The sequence below is a fragment of the Oratosquilla oratoria genome, chromosome 1 (genome assembly GCF_046742065.1).
Source record: "Oratosquilla oratoria isolate Oo_2021 chromosome 1, ASM4674206v1, whole genome shotgun sequence".
NCBI lineage: Eukaryota > Metazoa > Arthropoda > Malacostraca > Stomatopoda > Squillidae > Oratosquilla > Oratosquilla oratoria.
In genome coordinates this window covers 70,253,232-70,273,971 of record NC_134777.1, presented here as the reverse complement: position 1 = coordinate 70,273,971, position 20,740 = coordinate 70,253,232, and the positions used below count along the sequence as shown (strand labels likewise).

Here is a 20,740-nt window from a genome sequence, read left to right as displayed (position 1 = left end):
CCTCCTTTTTTCTAGAATGAATATCCTTGCTTAGTTAGGCTGCCCAAAATAATGGCTAGGATCGTTAGAAATGAAGCGTAAAGGAAACCAAGCTAAATCTGTGCTGAAAAATGTCAGTTTGAATTACAGCAGTGACTAATGCATTTCCCTTGAAATGCCATCAAACAATAAGAACCAATGCAATACCTATTGCCTGTTGTAATGAACATTACAATAATTGGACATTGTTAAGATCAGCAACCCCAGGATACCCACATATTAGCTGGTAAAAAGTAGTAACCCCAGAAATGAGTTTGTAAATATAAATCACCCCAACAGTGACAAACTAATCTAACCTAACCAAGCTTGTATATATTGGCCATCCTCAGAATGAGCTTAAGGTTAGCCAAAACCCCAAGTATTAATTTGTAAAAATAAACAACCTTCAGGTACTCTGGGGTTGCAGATCTTTACAACTTCCCAAAAAGCCTGTGCAACATAATCAATTAACCTGAAATCAGTCACCTGTAGTGTAGATGAATAATAGAGAACATTATGATCTGATTACAGAAATAAAGAAATTTAGGACATATTGCCATCATAACATCATATGCTCTAACATATATACTACCTGCATCTTCAATACAATTAATGTAATATGTTGGTATTTCTAGCTCACCAACACATTTCACAATTAAGTCTCATTTCTAGTCACACTAGGATATGACCCTACAGGATTTGGCAGTTTGGAATATCTTGCTATCATAGCACTATTATGTTATGATTTAGCTGAATGTGTGGCTATTACACACATACATACATACATATACCAAGGCTTTTTCCCCCTTACAAGGGAGGTAGCCAAAAAGGAAAAAGGCATAAAATCAATCCCACCCATTCCATCCCTGAATACACTCCACATCCCTCCACCCTCCCTCTTATCTTAGCACCTCCTGGATGATGGGTCATCCCTGCACCTTGTCCACAACCTTGGGTCAGAAGCAGTGTCGCAAGACACAGCACATCCACAGCAAGGCTGCTTCATTAAATCAGCGACCCCCCCATGCTTAAAGGAGAGGACGGGGAGAAATCCCTTCAGGCTGTGTCAAATTTTGCTCACACATACTACCTCACCCCCCATCCACCTGCCCATTCCACCTCATGCATCACAACATCATCCATATACAACCATTCTCCATTCAACCCTGTCTTCTGTCCTCTTCCGTCCTTCCTCAACAGACATTCCCCTCTTCCCCAAAGCCCCCTTCACCACATCCATCCACCTCATCCTAGGACGTCCCTTCATGTTCACTCCCTCCACATCTGCCTTCCATACCTCTTTTACTAGTCTTTCTTCACTCATTCTTTCCATGTGTCCAAACCATCCTAATACTCTTTCATCAACCCTATCTCCCAACTCCCTTTCCACCCCTGTTCTCCTCTTCATCTCCTCATTTCTCACTCTATCCAGCCTAGTAACCCCCATCATACTTCTTAGACACCTCATCTCAAACACATTCAAACTCCTTCTCTCTTCTTCTCTTATGTTCCATGTTTCTGTCCCATACAGTGCTGTTGGCACAATCACTCCTTCATACAGTCTCCTCTTAGCATCCATTCCCAAATGTCTATTCCTCATTACACTCTTTAATCCACCAAGGCATTTACTCGCTTCTCTCAATCTACATTCTACCTCCACCTTCACTCCACCTTTTCCTGCCACATTTGCACCCAAGTATTTAAAACTATCCCCTTCCTCCAGTCGCTCTCCCTTAATGCTCACTTCCAGACTACTGCCACTTTCACCCCTTGTACATCTCATCATCTTACTTTTACCCACATTTATCTTCAGCTTTCTTCTATCACACACTCTCCCAAACTCTGTCACCAACTTCCTCAATCCCTCCTTTGATCCTGCCACAAGCGCAGTGTCGTCCGCAAACAACAACTGGCTCACCTCCCACTTTTCTCCATTTTCTTTAACCATCTCCAATCCCTGACCCACTACCCATGCATTTACCTCTCACACTACCACATCCATGTATAAGTTGAACAGCCAGGGCAAAATAACACATCCTTGACGAAGTCCCACCTTTACCTCAAACCACTCACTCTCTCCATTTCTAATCCTGACACAAGCTCTACTACTCTCATAAAAACTATTGACAGCTCCTAGAAGCTTTCCTCCTATCCCATATATCCGCAAAACCTCCCACAGTGCCTTTCTGTCTACCCTGTCGTAAGCCTTTTCCAGATCCATAAAGGCCCAAAAAACATCCTTCCCCTTTCCTATAGCTTTCTCACATATCTGTCTTACCACAAAAATCTGATCTACACAACCTCTACCTGTCCTAAATCCACACTGTTACTCTTTTCCTCTCCTAATCCTCTCAATCAAGATCCTCCCATAAGCCTTCCCAACTACACTTGACAAGCTAATCCCTCTGAAACTACTACATTCACATTTGTCCCCTTTTCCCTTGTAAAGTGGAACTATACAGGCACTCCTCCAGTCCTCCGGCACTCTACTCTCTCTCCAGCAAACATTAAATAACCTCACCAGCCAGTCCACCATCACTGTACCTCCTTTTTTCAGACATTCTGCATGGCATCCATCCAGACCAGGTGCCTTACCTGCTTTCATCATCTTAATAACTGCCTTCACTTCATCCTTCCTTATTTCTCCTCCATTTTCCTCACTCATCACTCTCATTTTCTTAGCATTTCCCACTGCAACTATCTTTCCCTCCCTATCCTCCTTCACATTTAGCAACTCCCTAAAATATTCTGCCCATCTTCCTCTTAGGGATGAAATGGGTGGGAGTGTTTTTATGCCTTTCCCTTTTTGGCTACCTCCCTTGGAAGGGGGAAAAAGCCTTGGTATATGTATGTATCTTCCTCTTACTGCCTTCTCTTCCATTATCATCTTTCCATCTGCACCTTTTACCTTTTCTTCTCTACTTGATTCGCCTCCTCTTCCTCTCTTAATTTCTTTCCAAAACATCTTTTTATTACTTTCAAAAATTTCTGTCATACCCTTACCCCATTTCACATCTGCTCTCCTCTTTGCCTCCTTTACCTTTTGCTTTACTTCTCTTTTCTTTTCTTTGTACCTCTCATATGACTCCCTCGTCCTATTTTGAAACCAATCTGTGAAAGCTCGCTTCTTCTCTTCTACAACCTTCTTTGTTTCCTCATCCCACCATTCACTACCCTTCCTTCTATTTCCTCCTGTCCTTCTTGTTCCACACACCGTCTTTGCACACTTTGTGACTCCCTCCTTGAACCATCCCCATTCCTCCTCCACACCTAGCTCCACTCTATCCTTCACTCCCTCCCACTCCTCCTTCAGCTTCTTTTTGTACTCCTTCTCCTTTTCCTTTTTCCTTAATAAAGTGGCAAGGTGAAAAGCTGAGGCATATGACCAATATAAATTATTCATAACATGAATTCTAATGCTTGAAGGTGACTGCTTCTTTAATTTTCACTGACTAGACACTTGCAGCCCCATAGAGGGTATACTCCTCAGAACCTCCCATAGATTTCTTTGGGAAGAAAAGTTAACTGCTGCATGTGCTGTATTAGTGTAGAATTGCTTCTATGTCATTGGATTATAGTAGTATGAAGAGCATGTCTGTGTATTTACCTATTTGTATTTTGCGGGAGAAGAGCTATACTCGTAAAGACCTGCAGTTGTATCTTTCCGCATCCAGTTCTTTCTTAAACTCATATACAGTTTTAGCACTCACTGTTTTCTCACTCAATTTATTCCATGTATTTACCTAGTTGTATTTTACAGACAAGCTATGCTTGTAGAGACCCATTTTCATATCTCTCCGCATCCAGTTTATGTATAGTTTTGGCACTCACTGTTTCTCCATTTAGTTTGTTCCAGACATCAATCACTCTATGTGGGAAGCTATTCTTTTTCAGGTCTCTTCTGTAACTGTCCTTCTTTAATTTCTTTTCGTGTCCTCTTGTTTCTCTTCTGTGCCACTTTAATAAGTCGTCTCTATCGAGAATTTCCATCCCTTTCATAATTCTGTAAATGGTCAACAAATCACCTCTTTCTCTTCTCTGTTCCAGTGTTGACAGATGTAATTTCTCCAATCTTTGTTTGTATGTCAGATTTGACAGTGAAGGTGCCATTTTTGTTGCTGCTCTTTGGATTCTTTCTAATTTTCTTATCTTCTTCTTTATGCTAGGTGCCCAGTGTTGCAGCATATTCTAGTTTCGGTCTTATCAGTGTAACCACTATTTTTTTTTTGCTATCTCCTCATCCATGTAGTTGAAGGCCACTTTCATTGATTCTTACTAAGTTAAAAGTCTCTCCAAATAATTTATTGACATGTTTACCAGGTGTCAAGTCACTTGAGATGATTACTTCCAGGTCCCTTTCTGAATCAACTTTTTTGACTTCCTTGTTTTCAATTTTATATTGACCCAATACTCTATTTTTGCATTTTCCAAATTCCATTATGCTACATTTCTTAATGTTGAAGTTCATCTCACATCTCTGACTCCATATTTTGTCTGGGTCTTCTTGTAGTGATCTACAGTCTTCTTCTGTTCTTACTCTCTTGAGTAATTTGGCATCATAAGCAAAGAAGCTCATGTAACAATTTACTCCCTCATCCATATCATATATATATATGGCAAACATTAAAGGAGCCAATACAGAGTTTTGCGGGACGCCACTCTTCACATCTTCCCAGTTTGAATTTTTGTCTCTTAAGTACCACTCTCATTTTTCTCCCATTTAAGATATCCTTCATCCATTCTAGTAGCTTACCTTGTATTCCTCCTATTGTTTCAATTTTTCTTTTTAATTTCTCATGTGGTACTTTGTCAAATGCCTTCTGCAAGTCCAAGAAGGCACAATCTGCCCAGCCATCTCTTTCTTGTATTACCTCAATTAATCTCAAGTAAAAGCAAATTAGGTTTGTGGTACACGATCTTCCACTTCTAAAGCCAAATTGTTTAGGGTTTACTATTTTATTTTCTTCCAAGTGTTTGGTCCATTTGTTTCTGATGACTTTTTCGCATATTTTTGCTACTGTGCTTGTAAGGGATACCGGTCTGAAGTTTGTAGGATCTTCCCTATTTCCTCCTTTATATATTGGTACTATGTTTGCATCTTTCCAATCTTGTGATACCTTTCCCTCTTTGAATGAGAAGTCCATCTTGTATAATTTGTTTGTCAGTTCGTCTATACACTCTTTCAGTATACAATTTGCAATTCCATCCAGTCCAGGGAATTTCCTGACATCTAGGTTTTATATTTGGTCTCTTATTTATTTTTCTGTTACTTTTATTTCTTTCATTTTGGGTGATCATTCTTGTTGTCCATCTTCCCAAAATTGTGAGCTCTCAATTGTAAAAACAGACCTGAAATGTCTGATCATAACTTCCGCCATTTCTGTGTCATCTATATATTCTTTATCTCCTTCATGCAATTTTACTTTTTCATGTTTATCCTTTAATTTTTAATTTATATATCTCTAAAATATTATAGGTTGATCCTTATATTTGTCTATAATATCTTTTTCATATATACATACATATACCAAAGGCTTTTTCCCCCTTACACGGGGGGTAGCCAAAAAGAAAAGGGCATAGAAACCACTCCCACCCATTCCACTCCCCTCCACCCTCCTTCCTATCTTGGCACCTCCTGGATGACAGGTCATCCCTGCATCCTGTCCACTGCCCTGGGTCAGAAGCAGTGTCGCAAGACACAGCACATCCACAGCAAGGCCGCTTCATAAATTTGGCGACCCACCCTCTCCGTCCCCTCATGCAGAAAAGGAGAAGACGGGAAGAAATCCCTTTGGGCTGTGTCAAATTTTTTCTCATATATACTTCCTCACCCCCCACTCCCCCACCCACTCCCCCTCATGCATCACAGCATCATCCATACACAACCCTTCTCCATTCACCCCTATCTTCTGTCCTCTCCCATTCTTCCTCAACAGACATTCTTCTCTTTTGTAATGCCCCTTTCACCCCATCCATCCATCTCATCCTAGGACGCCCCCTCATATTCACTCCTTCCACATCTCTTTTACTAATCTTTCTTCACTCATTCTTTCCATGTGTCCAAACCATCCCAATACTCTTTCATCAACCCCATCTCCCAGCTCCCTTTCCACCCCTGTTCTCCTCATTTTTCACTCTATCTAGCCTAGTAACCCCTATCATACTTCCCAGACATATCATCTCAAACACATTGAAACTCCTTCTCTCTTATGTTCCATGTTTCTGCCCCATACAGTGCTGTTGGTACAATCACTCCTTCACATAACCTCCTCTTAGCATCCATTCCCAGATGTCTATTTCTCATTATAATTTTTAATCCACAAAGGCAGTTACTCGCTTCTCTCAATCTACATTCTACCTCCACCCCCACTCCTCCCTTTCCTGCCACATTTGCACCCAAGTATCTAAAACTATCCACTTCCTCCTGTCTCTCACCCTTAATGCTCACCTCCAGCCTGTTGTCACTCTCTCCCCTTGTACATCTCATCACCTTACTTTTGCCCACATTTATCTTCAACTTCCTTCTTTCACACACCTCAAACTCTGTCACTAATTTCCTCAATTCCTCCTCTGATCCTACTAAAAGTGCAGTGTTGTCAGCAAGCAACAACTGGCTTATTTCCCACTTTTCTTCACTTTCTTTAACAATCTCCAACCTCCATTTTCTTTAACCATCACCAACCCCTGACCCACTACCCTTGCATTTACCTCTCTCACCACCCATCCATGTAGATTTGAACAGCCAGGGTGACATAACACATCCCTGATGAAGTTCCACCTTTACCTCAAACCATTCACTCTCTCCATTTCTAATCCTAACACAAGCTCTAATACTCCCGTAAAAACTCTTGACTGCTCTTAACAGCTTTCCTCCTATCCCATATATCTATGGTACCTCCCACAGTGCCTTCCTGTCTACTCTGTTGTAAGCCTTTTCCAGATCCATAAAGGCCCAAAAAACATCCTTACCTTTTCCCATAGCTTTCTCACATATCTGTATTAACACAAAAATCTGACCTACACAACCCCTATGTCCTAAAACCACACTATTCCTCACCAATTACTCCCTCTGTTCCTCTCCTAATTCTCTCAATCAAGGCCCTCCCATAAGCATTCCCAACTACACTCGAGCTGATCCCTTTGAAACTACTACACTCACTCGTCCCCCTATCCCTTGTAAAGCGGAACTATACAGGCACTCCTCCCGTCCTCCGGCACTCTACCCTCTCTTAAACCCAACATTAAATAACCTCACCAGCCAGTCCACCATCACTGTACCTCCTTTCTTCAGACATTCTGCATGGCATCCATCCAAACCAGGTGCCTTACCTGCTCTCATCATCTTAACAGCTGCTTTCACTTCATCTTTCCCTATTTCTCCTCCATTTTCCTCACCCATCACTCTCATTTTCTTAGTGCTTCCCACTGCAACCATCTTTCCCTCCCTATCCTCCTTCACATTTAGCAACTCCCTAAAATACTCTGCCCACCTTCCTCTCACTGCCTTCTCTTCCATTATCATCTCTCCATCTGCACCTTTTACTTTTCTTCTCTATTTGATTCGCCTCCTCTTCCTCTTTTAATTTCTTTCCAAAACATCTTTTTATTACTTTCAAAAGTTTCTGTCATACTCTTACCCCATTTTACATCTGCTCTCCTCTTTGCCTCCTTTACCTTTTGCTTTACTTCTCTTTTCTTTTCTTTGTACCTCTCATATGACTCCCTTGTCCTATTTTGTAACCTCTTTGCTGCCTTTATCTTATGCTTAATTTCCTTTCTCTTTACTTTGTACCTCTCATACGATTCTCTCGTCCTAATTTGTACCCAATCTATGAATGCCTGTTTTCTTCTACAACCTTCTTTGCTTCCTCATCCCACCACTCACTACCCTTCTTTCTATTTCCTCCTGCCCTCCTTGTTCCACACACCATCTTTGCAAACCTTATGACTCCCTCCTCGAACCATCCCCATTCCTCCTCCACTCCAAGTTCTACTCTATCCTTCACTCCCTCCCACTCCTCTCTCAGCTTCTTCTTACACTCATTCTCCTTTTCTTTCTCATTTAAGCAGTTCATTCTAAGTACCTCCCTACCTTCTGCCCTTTTCCTCTTTCTCCACCTATTCTCCACTCTCAATTTACCTTCCACCAGAAAATGATCTGATATTCCCCCACTCTCTCCCCTTAGAACATGTACATCCTTAACTCTTCCTACCATACTCCTGGTCACCACTATATAGTCCATCAATGCTCTATCTGCCACCCTTCCATCCACCATCCTCTCCCATGTGTACTTATGCTTGACTTTCTTCCTAAACACTATATTTGCTATCATCAACTCTCTTTCAAGACACATCTCCACCATCAATTCTCCGCTACAATTTTTATCTGGAACTCCATACTTCCCAATCACTCCGTCTATTGGTTCGTTTCCTACCCTAGCATTAAGGTCTCCCAATACAACTACATTGACATTTCTTCCTAATCTCTCTATGCACTCATTTATATCTACCCAAAAAGCCTCCCTTTCCTCTACACTCTTCTCACTACCAGGCCCATATGCACTTACAAAAACCCACATCTCCCTTCCCAGCTTCACCTTCATCCACATCAACCTTGGTGAAACCTCCTTCCACTCCACTACATGCTTACTTATGTCTTCATTTACTAGTATAGCCACCCCTTCTCTCCCTTGTCCCCTCTTCACTCCTGAGTACCTCCCAGCTACTCTCCCAAACTCACACTCGCCCTTCCCTTTCATTTTAATTTCACTCAAAGCTAGCACATCCATCTTTCTTCTCGCAAACATACTGCCTATCTCTTCCCTTTTACTCTCATCTGTACCACATCCACACACATTAAAAGACCCAAACCTTAGCGTACTGGTTGGAAAACTCCCAGACCCTCTTATGCCCTTACTTTTTTTTAGGAATGTCCTCTTTGAGGCTACAGGTAATAGGACTCCTAATCCCATCCCCCGTCCCATTTTTTGTCATATCCATCCAACCCAGGTGCCTTACCTGCTCTCATCATCTTAACAGCTGCTTTCACTTCATCTTATTTCTCCTCCATTTTTCTCACTCATCACGGTCATTTTCTTAGTGTTTCCCACTGCAACTACCTTTCCCTCCCTATCCTCCTTCACATTTAGCAACTCCCTAAAATACTCTGCCCACTGTCCTCTCACTGCCTTCTCTTCCATTATCATCTCACCATCTGCACCTTTTACCTTTTCTTCTCTACTTGTTTCGTCTCCTCTTCTTGTTTTAATTTCTTTCCAAAACATTTTTTATTACTTTCAAAAGTAAGGTGATGAGTAAAAGGGGTGAAAGTGGCAGCAGACTGGAAGTGAGCATTAAGGGAGAGTGACTGGAGGAAGTGGATAGTTTTAGATACTTGGGTGCAAATGTGGCAGGAATGGGAGGAGTGGAGGTGGAGGTAGAATGTAGATTGAGAGAAGTGAGTAAATGCCTTGGTGGATTAAAAAGTGTAATGAGAAATAGACATTTTGGAATGGATGCTAAGAGGAGATTGTGTGAAGGAGTGATTGTGCCAACAGCATTGTATGGGGGAGAAACATGGAACATAAGAGAGGAAGAGAGGAGTTTGAATGTGTTTGAGATGAAGTGTCTGAGAAGTATGATTGGAGTTACTAGGCTGGATAGAGTGAGAAATGGGGTGAGGAGGAGAACAGGGGTGGTAAGGGAGTTGGGAGATAAGGTGGATGAAAGAGTATTGGGATGGTTTGGACACATGGAAAGAATGAGTGAAGAAAGACTAGTAAAAGAGGTATGGAAGGCAGATGTGGAGGGAGTGAACATGAGGGGGCGACCTAGGATGAGACGGATGGATGGGGTGAAAAGGGCTTTGGGGAAGAGGGAAGGTCGGGAGAGGACAGAGGTCAAGGTGAATGGAAAATGGTCGTCTATGGATGATGTTGTGGTGCATGAGGTGGAATGGGTGGAGGGTGAGGTGGCATGTGTGAGAAAAATTTGATGCAGCCCGAAGGGATTTCTCCCCATCTTCTCCTTTTCTGCATGAGGGGACAGGGAGGGGGGTCACTGATTTAATGAAGTGGCCTTGCTGTGTCTTGCAACACTGCTTCTGACCCAGGGCAATGGACAAGTTACAGGGATGACCCATCATCCAGGAGGTACCAAGAAAAGAGGGAGGGTAGAGGGTGAAGGGGAGTGGAGTGTATTGGGGATGGAATGGGTGGGAATGATTTTTATGCCTTTGTTTTTTGGCTACCTCCCTTGTAAGGGGGGAAAAAGCCCTTGGTATATGTATGTATGTATAAACTGGTACAATATCAGCAATTTTCTAGTCTTCTAGCATTTTTCCTTCTTTGAGCAAGCAACTTATTATGTTGTATATTTTGTCTGCTAGTTCTTTACATTCTTTTAATATCCAATTTGCTATTCCATCCAGGCCATGTGATTTTTTGACATTGTGGTTCATTATTTGATCCTTTATTTCCTTCCATGTTATTATTATTTCCTTCATATTTGGGATTTCACTTCTCTCCCTTCAACCTGTTGTTGCATTTTTTCTCTAGTGAAAGCAGACTTGAATTGTTTGCACATAGCTTCAGCCATTTCAGTATCTTCTGTGTATTCTGTGTTCCCTTGGCGTAGTTTCACTATTTCCTGTTTGTTTTTCAGTTTCCCATTTACATATCTATAGAATAGCTTTGGCTGATCCTTACATTTTTCTTCCCTGTGTATTTTTACATACTTGTTCCTTAAACATATAACTGCCACTTTCTAGGTTTCCTGTCTTTTCTCCATCCCTCCCAAGTTTTGTCTCTTCTATCTTTCACTTTCCTGCACCCCTTCTATTGAACCAGCACTTAATATACACTCTTTCCTGTTTTTGCTTTGGCACGTATTTCTCCACTCCTGTACAGATCTTCATCAGAATAATCCATTTTTCTTCCACCCATTTCCCAGCTTGCTTAAAGATTTTTTTTTTTAAGTTTTTCAAAGTCCATTATGCCTTTTCTGTGTTTCTTTTTATATATATTTCTTCCTCTAATTCTAACTTCAGTAGTATGCAGTCACTCTTCGCAATTGATGTCTTGTATTCAATTTTGTCTACTATTTCAGGTTCTGATGTAAATATTACATTTTGTCTTGATAGTTTTTCATTATTTCTAAATCTAGTATTTTCATTTACTCATAGTGTCATTGTATGTTCCATGGTCATGTTGAGTAATACATTTCCCCAATGATCCTCTCCACCTTTCACTGTCATCCCTTCCCAGCTTGCTTTAAGAAAAAATTTCTCATGTTTTTCAAAGTCCATTATGCCTTTTCTGTGTTTCTCATTTCTTTTTATATATATTTCCTTCTCAAATTCTAACTTGAGCAGTTTGTGGTCACTTTGCAATTGGTGTCTTGTATTCAATTTTGTCTACTAGTTCAGGTTCTAATGTAAATATTAAATCTAGTCTTGATAGTTCATTATTTCTAAATCTAGTATTTTCATTTACCCATTGTGTCATTATATGTTCCATGGTCATGTTTTTTTTTCCATCTTTTTTAAGCTCTGTCTCTTCTATCTTTTGCCTTACTACACTTTTTGTTATACCAGCACTTACTGTACACCTTTTCCTGTTTTTGTTTTGGTACATATTTATCCACTCATTCATTATAGATTTCCTTTAAAATTGTCAATTTCTCTTCCACCTGTGCTTTTTTATTACAGAATTTTTCCCAACTCATTTTTTTTAAAGAACTATCTAAGTTTCCCAAAATCTGATGTTATACATCACTCTTCATTTTCTGTGTTTCTCATTTATCCCCATACATATTTCCTCTTTTAGTTTGAGCTCAAGTAGTATGTGATCACTCCTCCCAATTGGTGTCTTGTATTCAATTTTATCCACAATATCAGGCTCTGATGTAAATATTAAATCTTGTCTCGACGGCTCTTCATTATTTCTATATCTGGTATATATATATATTTTTACCCATTGAGTCATTGTGCATTCAATGGTCATGTCAAGTAGTATGTTTCCCCAAAGGTCCTCTCCACCCTTCACTGTCTTCTCCTCTCAACATATTTCTTTAGGGCTAAAATCACCCATAATTACTAGATTTCCTACTTTCAGCATTTCATTTAATGTATGCCTTGTGTCTTCCAATATTATGGAATGGTCACTCTCTTTCCAAGAACATGTTTTTGAAGGCACACAAATCCACAAATTTTCTACTTTTCATGTCACTATTTTCAACTCTTACCATGATCAATTCCACATTATTTCATCCTGTGATCTTCATCACATTTAAGCCCTTCTTAGCCAAAAACATTACTTCTCCACCCAGTTTTTCTTCATTTTTCATCTAGTGATTGTATAAACCTTGTCCAACACTATTTGGTGGTAGTGAACCTTTTAATTTTGTCTCCACAATTCCCATTATTTCTGGTTTTTCTTCCGCCAGATAATAATTGATTCATCTAATCCTGAAATCAGACCATCTATATTGGTATAAGTTACTTTTAATTCTTTTCCTTTTCCTCCTTATTTTCTGTTTCCTGTATTTCCTTTCTTTTGATATACAAATTTCTCAGCCTCAAGGGAAAAAAAAAAAAAAAATGCGGTCTCTGTTCTTTTCTCATTTTTTTTGTTAGCTTCATTTCTTAGTGTCTTGTCTCTCTCTTTTTTCTCATTGCTCATTTCCTTTATCCATATAATTCTGTTTTCACTTTTTGCCAACTTTGCTGTTTTTACGAATACTTCTATTATTTGTGATCTTAGTTTAATTTTTAGAGGTAGATTTTTTTCTTTTGAGTATTTTCCCATTCTATGCACTTCTATTTCCTTTTCTATTTCTTGCCCCTCATCTTGTACTTCTTTCAGAATTTCTTTTGCTATTTCTTTCTCCTCTTTTTCTCTTAAGTACCTAACTAAATTGTGTTTTTCCTCTATACCATATACCACTATGCACTTTTTTGTCTACTGTATCCCTGACCCAATTTTCTTTTTCTTTGATTACTTTAATGTTTCTTTTAAATTTTCTTGTACTTGTCAATTTCTTTAAATGCTATTTTTTTCTCTTGATCTACTTTACATTGGTTTTTAATTTTTTAAAAGATCTGTCTCCCTTATATTATCTCCAACTTTTTTGGTCACCACTTTAATTAGCTTCATTTTTGCTAATATCTTCATTTTTCATCCTTTCATTTTCATCTTTGATTAGTTCTTTTTTTTTTTAGGTCATTTACCTCTATTTCCAAATTCTGTTTTTATAATTCACTTCTTTATACATTACAAGGTATTCATTCTTCACAGCTATAATCTCTTTAACTCTGTAATCTCTTGATTCCATGAAATTTTTTTAATACCCCATCTCCCTTTCTAATTCTAATTCTATACTTTTACCCAGTCTTCTATCATCTCTTGCAGAGCCAGAAAAACCAAAATAACTTTCCTCTTTGTACATTTGATTCCATTGTGGTGTCTCAATATTACAACTTTTCTTAGGGATGATGCCTAACAGTAATTCAACCCTGCTCACATCTAGTCTTCTTTTGGTTGCTTCGCTATATTTCTGTCTGTTTTGACTATCCTCCATTTCTGCTTCTTTGTCACTCTTTAATTTCACTCTATCAACTCATTTTGAGCACCCTTAACCCCTTCCATACGGTGCCGCACACGTAGGCGTCATGGGGAGCGAGTGTATTCGCGAGGCTGCCATATTGGCGTCTTGATTATATTTATTGTAGTCGCCCCTCCATAATGACATTCTTTCTAATTCTTTTGTAATCGCATTTTCTATGGTTATCAAAATTCACGGGTGAAGAGAGAACGATCGATATAAGCGGTGACTATATTTTATGATGCGAGTATTATTACGACACGTCGTACGGCTGGCATTGGCTGCTGCCACCGAGATCTAAGTCCATGACGCCTACGTGTGCGGCACCGTATGGAAGGGGTTAAGCTCCCCTTCCCACACAAATACTAACTAGGTGTTTGTTATCCTCCAACTTAGCAAAAAAGCGCCATTCTCCAGAGCTCGTTTGAGACATCCTTTCCAGTTGGTGGTCCATCGGTGTGTGTGTGTGTTTACCTAAATGAAGTATACAAGAAAGGAGCAAGATATATTGGGTCCTGTCTCCTACACTCCAATTTATCATACCTAGCCTTAAATTCACATATTTACCTAGTTGTATCATACAGGAAGGGAGCTATGCTCGTGGTGACCCGTCTTTGTATCTTTCAGCATCAAGTTTTTTCTTAAAATCTTGAATAGTGTTTGCACACACTGTTTCTTTATCTAAATTATTCTAGGTAACCAGCACTGTGTGGGAAGATATTTCTTTTCAGCTCTCTTCTATAGTTATCCTTTTTGAGTTTCTTTTCATGTCCTCTTGTTTTTTCACTGTCCCATTTTAGTAAATCATTCCTATCAAGGATTTCCATTCATTTCATGATTCTATAGATAGTCAGTAGATCTCCTCTTTCTTTTCTCTGCTCCAATGTTGGTAATTCCAATTTGGATAATCTTTGTTCATATGTTAATTTGGAAAGAGCTGTGTATTTACCTTGTTGTATTATACGGGAAGGGGAGCTATGCTCATGGTGACCCATTTTTGTATCCACAAAAATTAAATTTTTTCCTGGAGTTCCAATCTTCACTGTCATTGGTAAGGCTGAGGAGAAGTATTAAAGATGCATGGATGGGAGATATGCTTAAACCTCAATCTAATGGACTTCAGTTTAATATAATTCAGATCTAACAAACTATCCAGAGCATATAAATTTCTGGTCTCATGTCATATTTTAACCAGTTCAAGAACTTTCATCTTTATAAATAATCATTGCAAATTTCTCCTTATAGTTAAATCTCCCTCTTTAAAGTTTTACCTTCACGGGGGGGGGATCCATTACTGCAATTTTTGTTCTGTAATTCTACTACTTTAATTATCTAACTTTATTACAGGTTGTTATTCTTGACATAATGATATACATAAGATAAATGTGGGTAAAAGTAAGGTGATGAGATGTACAAGGGGTGAAAGTGGCAGTAGACTGGAAGTGAACATTAAGGGAGAGCGACTGGAGGAAGTGGATAGTTTTAGATACTTGGGTGCAAGTGTAGCAGGAAAAGGTGGAGTGAAGGTGGAGGTAGAATGTAGATTGAGAGAAGTGAGTAAATGCCTTGGTAGATTAAAGAGTGTAATGAGGAATAGACATTTGGGAATGGATGCGAAGAGGAGACTGTATGAAGGAGTGATTGTGCCAACAGCACTGTATGGGGCAGAAACGTGGAACATAAGAGAAGAAGAGAGAAGGAGTTTGAATGTGTTTGAGATGAGGTGTCTGAGAAGTATGGTGGGGGTTACTAGGCTGGATAGAGTGAGAAATGAGGAGGTGAGGAGGAGAACAGGGGTGAAAAAGGATTTGGGAGATAGGGTTGATGAAAGAATATTAGGATGGTTTGGACACATGGAAAGAATGAGTGAAGAAAGACTAGTAAAAGAGGTATTGAAGGCAGATGTGGAGGGAGTGAACATGAGGGGACGTCCTAGGATGAGGTGGATGGATGGGGTGAAGGGGGCTTTGGGGAAGAGGGGAATGTCTGTTGAGGAAGGAAGGGAGAGGACGGAAGACAGAAGTGAGTGGAGAATGGTTGTATATGGATGATGTTGTGATTGCATGAGGAGGAATGGGCAGGGGGGTGGGGGGTGGGGTAGTATGTGTGAGTAAGTTTTGACACAGCCCGAAGGGATTTCTCCCCGTCCTCTCCTTATATGCAAAGGGGGACGGAGAGGGGGGGTCGCCAATTAAATGAAGCGGCCTTGCTGTGGATGTGCTGTGTCTTGCGACACTGCTTCTGACCCAGGGCGGTGGGCAGGGTGCAGGGATGACCCGTCATCCAGGAGGTGCTCAGATGAGAGGGAGGGTGGGAGGGGTGTGGAGTGTATTTAGGGATGAAATGGGTGGGAGTGTTTTTATGCCTTTCCCTTTTTTGCGACCTCCCTTGTAAGGGGGAAAAAGCCTTGGTATATGTATGTATGTATGTATGTTATTCTTGAATTTCTTACATACATACATACATATACCAAGGCTTTTTCCCCCTTCCATGGGAGGTAGCCAAAAAGGGAAAGGCATAAAAACACTCCCACCCATTTCATCCCTAAATACACTCCACACCCCTCCCACCCTCCCTCTCATCTGAGCACCTCCTGGATGACGGGTCATCCCTGCACCCTGCCCACCGCCCTGGGTCAGAAGCAGTGTCGCAAGACACAGCACATCCACAGCAAGGCCGCTTCATTTAATCGGCGACCCCCCCTCTCCGTCCCCCCTTGCATATAAGGAGAGGACGGGGAGAAATCCCATCGGGCTGCGTCAAAATTTACTCACACATACTACCCCACCCCCCACACCCCCGCCCATTCCTCCTCATGCAATCACAACATCATCCATATACAACCATTCTCCACTCACCCCTGTCTTCCGTCCTCTCCCTTCCTTCCTCAACAGACATTCCCCTCTTCCCCAAAGCCCCCTTCACCCCATCCATCCATCTCATCCTAGGACGTCCCCTCATGTTCACTCCCTCCACATCTGCCTTCCATACCTCTTTTACTAGTCTTTCTTCACTCATTCTTTCCATGTGTCCAAACCATCCTAATATTCTTTCATCAACCCTATCTCCCAAATCCTTTTTCACCCCTGTTCTCCTCCACACCTCCTCATTTCTCACTCTATCCAGCATAGTAACCCCCACCATACTTCTCAGACACCTCATCTCAAACACATTCAAACTCCTTCTCTCTTCTTCTCTTATGTTCCACATTTCTGCCCCATACAGTGCTGTTGGCACAATCACTCCTTCATACAGTCTCCTCTTCGCATCCATTCCCAAATGTCTATTCCTCATTACACTCTTTAATCCACCAAGGCATTTACTCGCTTCTCTCAATCTACATTCTACCTCCACCTTTTCCTGCTACACTTGCACCCAAGTATCTAAAACTATCCACTTCCTCCAGTCGCTCTCCCTTAATGTTCACTTCCAGTCTACTGCCACTTTCACCCCTTGTACATCTCATCACCTTACATTTACCCACATTTATCTTTAGCTTTCTTCTATCACATACTCTCCCAAACTCTGCCACCAACTTCCTCAATCCCTCCTCTGACCCTGCCACAAGCACAGTGTCGTCCGCAAACAACAGCTGGCTCACCTCCCACTTTTCTCCATTTTCTTTAACCATCTCCAATCCCTGACCCACTACCCTAGCATTCACCTCTCGCACCACCCCATCCATGTATAAGTTGAACAGCCAGGGTGACATAACGCATCCTTGACGAAGTCCCACCTTTACTTCAAACCACTCACTCTCTCCATTTCTAATCCTGACACAAGCTCTACTACTCTCATAAAAACTCTTGACAGCTCCCAAAAGCTTTCCTCCTATCCCATAAATCTGCATAACCTCCCACAGTGCCTTTCTGTCTACCCTATCATAAGCCTTTTCCAGATCCATAAAAGCCCAAAAAACATCCTTCCCCTTTCCTATAGCTTTCTCACATATCTGTCTTACCACAAAGATCTGATCTACACAACCTCTACCTGTCCTAAATCCACACTGTTCCTCACCAATTACTCCTTCTGTTCCTCTCCTAATCCTCTCAATTAAGATCCTCCCATAAGCCTTCCCTACTACACTTAATAGGCTAATCCCTCTGAAACTACTACATTCACACTTGTCCCCTTTTCCCTTGTAAAGAGGAACTATACAGGCACTTCTCCAGTCCTCCGGTACTCTACCCTCTCTCCAGCAAACATTAAATAACCTCACCAACCAGTCCACCATCACTGAACCTCCCTTTTTCAGACATTCTGCATGGCATCCATCCAGACCAGGTGCCTTACCTGCTTTCATCATCTTTACAACTGCCTTCACCTCATCCTTCCTTATTTCTCCTCCATTCTCCTCACTCATCACTGTCATTTTCTTCGCACTTCCCACTGCAGCTTTCCTTCCCTATCCTCCTTCACATTTAGCAACTCCCTAAAATATTCTGCCCATCTTCCCCTTACTGCCATCTCTTCCATTATCATCTCTCCATCTGTACCTTTTACCTTTACTTCCCTACTTGATTCGCCTCCTCTTCCTCTCTTAATTTCTTTCCAAAACATCTTTTTATTACTTTCAAAATTTTCTGTCATACTCCTACCCCATTTCACATCTGCTCTCCTCTTTGCCTCCTTTACCTTTTGCTTTACTTCTCTTTTCTTTTCTTTGTACGTCTCATATGACTCCCCCGTCCTCTTTTGTAACCAATCTGTGAATGCTCGCTTCTTCTCTTGAATTTCTTACTATACAATTATCTTTACAGGTACAGAAATAAATACTGGCTGACTACAAAAACTTACTTTAACATATTACTATGCTGTATATCATTAAGTCAATGAATTTATAGTAGATCTATAGAAAATGTGGTCTTACAAGGTAAACTAGTCCATGATAGCATCCCTGCAACTAAATTTTTATGCCATCATATTTCTTTTGGTATTTTTGGTTTCATTTTGGGCTATTTCCCCTTTCACTTCCAAGCATAAACTGCATAGAAAGATCTGATGGGTTCAATTTTAATTTATTGACTTGTCATGGTGCTCCTGATCATCCACAACAGCTCTAAGTATAAGCTATTTTCATCTAATAGCATTCTTATACGTTCTACTCCCCTTGATATTAGGAAAATACTAGAATGAATACCATAGAGCATCTGGTGGAATGATGAAGCACAACAGAAAATTAGTACATGGTTGAAAAGAAAATAAATCAAGAGGGAATTTCAATACAATTGAAAAACTACTATTTTTTCTTTTTTTTTCATAAAAAGTAGTATATACCTATAGTAAATTCATGATCTACATTATTTTGAAGTATTATAAGATAGGTATGGCTCTAGAGTTATCAGGCACAACCTTATTCCCATCTGTATTATGCATAAACTTTGTAGTTATAAACATATCCACAACCATGAAGTTTACATATAAACCCTATACTCTTTTTTCACATACTCAAAAATTACTATAAGTTTTACAGATAAAATAAGATCAAAACACTTTAATGCAACTTACCACTTCCAACGCAGAAGGGCGACTCCGCAGACCCGTCCTCCAGCCCATGAAGTATTTCATATTTGCCCACATCACTGTCACCCACCAGGAGGAATTTAAGGAGGTAATCATAGGGTTTAGAACCCTCCCCCCCATCACTCATCATGCTCATCTCAGCACTTGCACCCCCTTGTTCTTCAAAATGTGTTTCTGTTCCACCATTTGGATGGTCACTGCTGCCAGCCGTCCAGCAAGCCAACCTTGCCAACTTCAGGGTGGCAAATATAAACACTTAACGTGACGCAACAAGGTAGCACGTAATACGATTTAGATACTCTCAGTACTGGGTCGAGGGCTTTTCTTGATGATGTCTTGGCTGGGGATAGGCGCGGAACTGCTTGGGCCAGAGAGGCTGAGCCTGCCTCTCCTCTGCACTTCTTTGATGATCTCTGCGGTTTATAATGCTTTGGGTGCGCTTCTTGATGGGTGATTCAAGGTCACCACTTCCAGGTTTCGAGGATACCGAGGAAATCTCGCGTCAATGCAGCCTATCTGATGGGAAAGTTTCTTTGTTGTTCTTCCACAGACACTTAGATACGACTACCTTATGCTTTTGGGTGTTTCGTGTACCTATCAAACCAAACTTATAAGTCACTTGGTCCTATCACAACAACACTCATACCAAAAACTAACTTGTAACCTCGATCTGTTAACGGTGAAAACACTAAGTCGTCACTTCACTTCCAGTGGTACGGCAACAACTCATTAAAAACAAACAACTACTTGCGATACTTGATTCATTGGACATCTCATGGCCCCCCTTACTTCAGCCCCACCTTTACTCTTTCATATATTTTTCAAGAATATAAGGCTAGATTTGAATAAAAAATGTCAAATAAAAGGAGATAAAAATATAAGAAAGACTAAGCTTTAGTTCTAAAGAGTTCGCAGAAACAACGGGTGAATAAACATAAAGAGAAAAACTAAGAAATTAATGTCATATATTATAACAATAAGATAGAATAAATATAACCATAAGTTATACAAATTTAATGACATGCTTCTAGGGGAAACAATAATAATCTTGTTATGCAGGCTATCAAAGTGGAAATATTTAGTCCGGCGGGACCGAAAATTCTGCAGAGCAGTTGTAAATGGAATGCTCTATGACTTGCCAGATGGCAGCACATACATTGTGTACATGAATCAATGCTAACAGAAAACTTACGGAAGGACTAACCATATTTCAACATTATTACATTGTACCACATTTATATTCAATTTCATACCTGGAAATTGCATAACTTCAGTAAATGATTGTGAGTCTACAATCCATGTTAAAGCATCGGTAACTAAGCTTTATCAAGAAAAACTAAGTTTCCATGCCTGTTGTCGAAGGCAAACAAATGGGACGAAGTGAGGGGATTAGAAATTTCCCTCTGTTTCTCCCATTGAGTCAAGGCGGTCTGGGAGACTCCAACCAGAACTCTAGTAATCGGATATTTCGATGTACGTGGATGTGGAACAAAAAGGAAGAGATTAGTATTTGCGTGAAGGATGACGGATGTGTTTCCATTGAAACTAAATTGAGAGGGAAAGGGGAGTCAATTTGGGAGTGTCGTAGGTAGTGTTG

At 40.4% G+C, this 20,740-nt stretch overlaps 1 protein-coding gene across 1 annotated transcript in view; it reads right to left on the bottom strand.

The window, feature by feature from the left end:
- Rab40 (RAS oncogene family member Rab40) overlaps positions 1-19,894 on the bottom strand; it is a 52,537-nt gene extending 32,643 nt beyond the window's left edge. Inside the window, exon 1 of the mRNA XM_076204692.1 lies at positions 19,129-19,894. Within this exon, the coding sequence (XP_076060807.1) occupies positions 19,129-19,279 (151 nt within the window). The 5' untranslated portion in view covers positions 19,280-19,894. The remainder of the gene's footprint in view (positions 1-19,128) is intronic.
- Between the last annotated feature and the right edge of the window lie 846 nt (positions 19,895-20,740).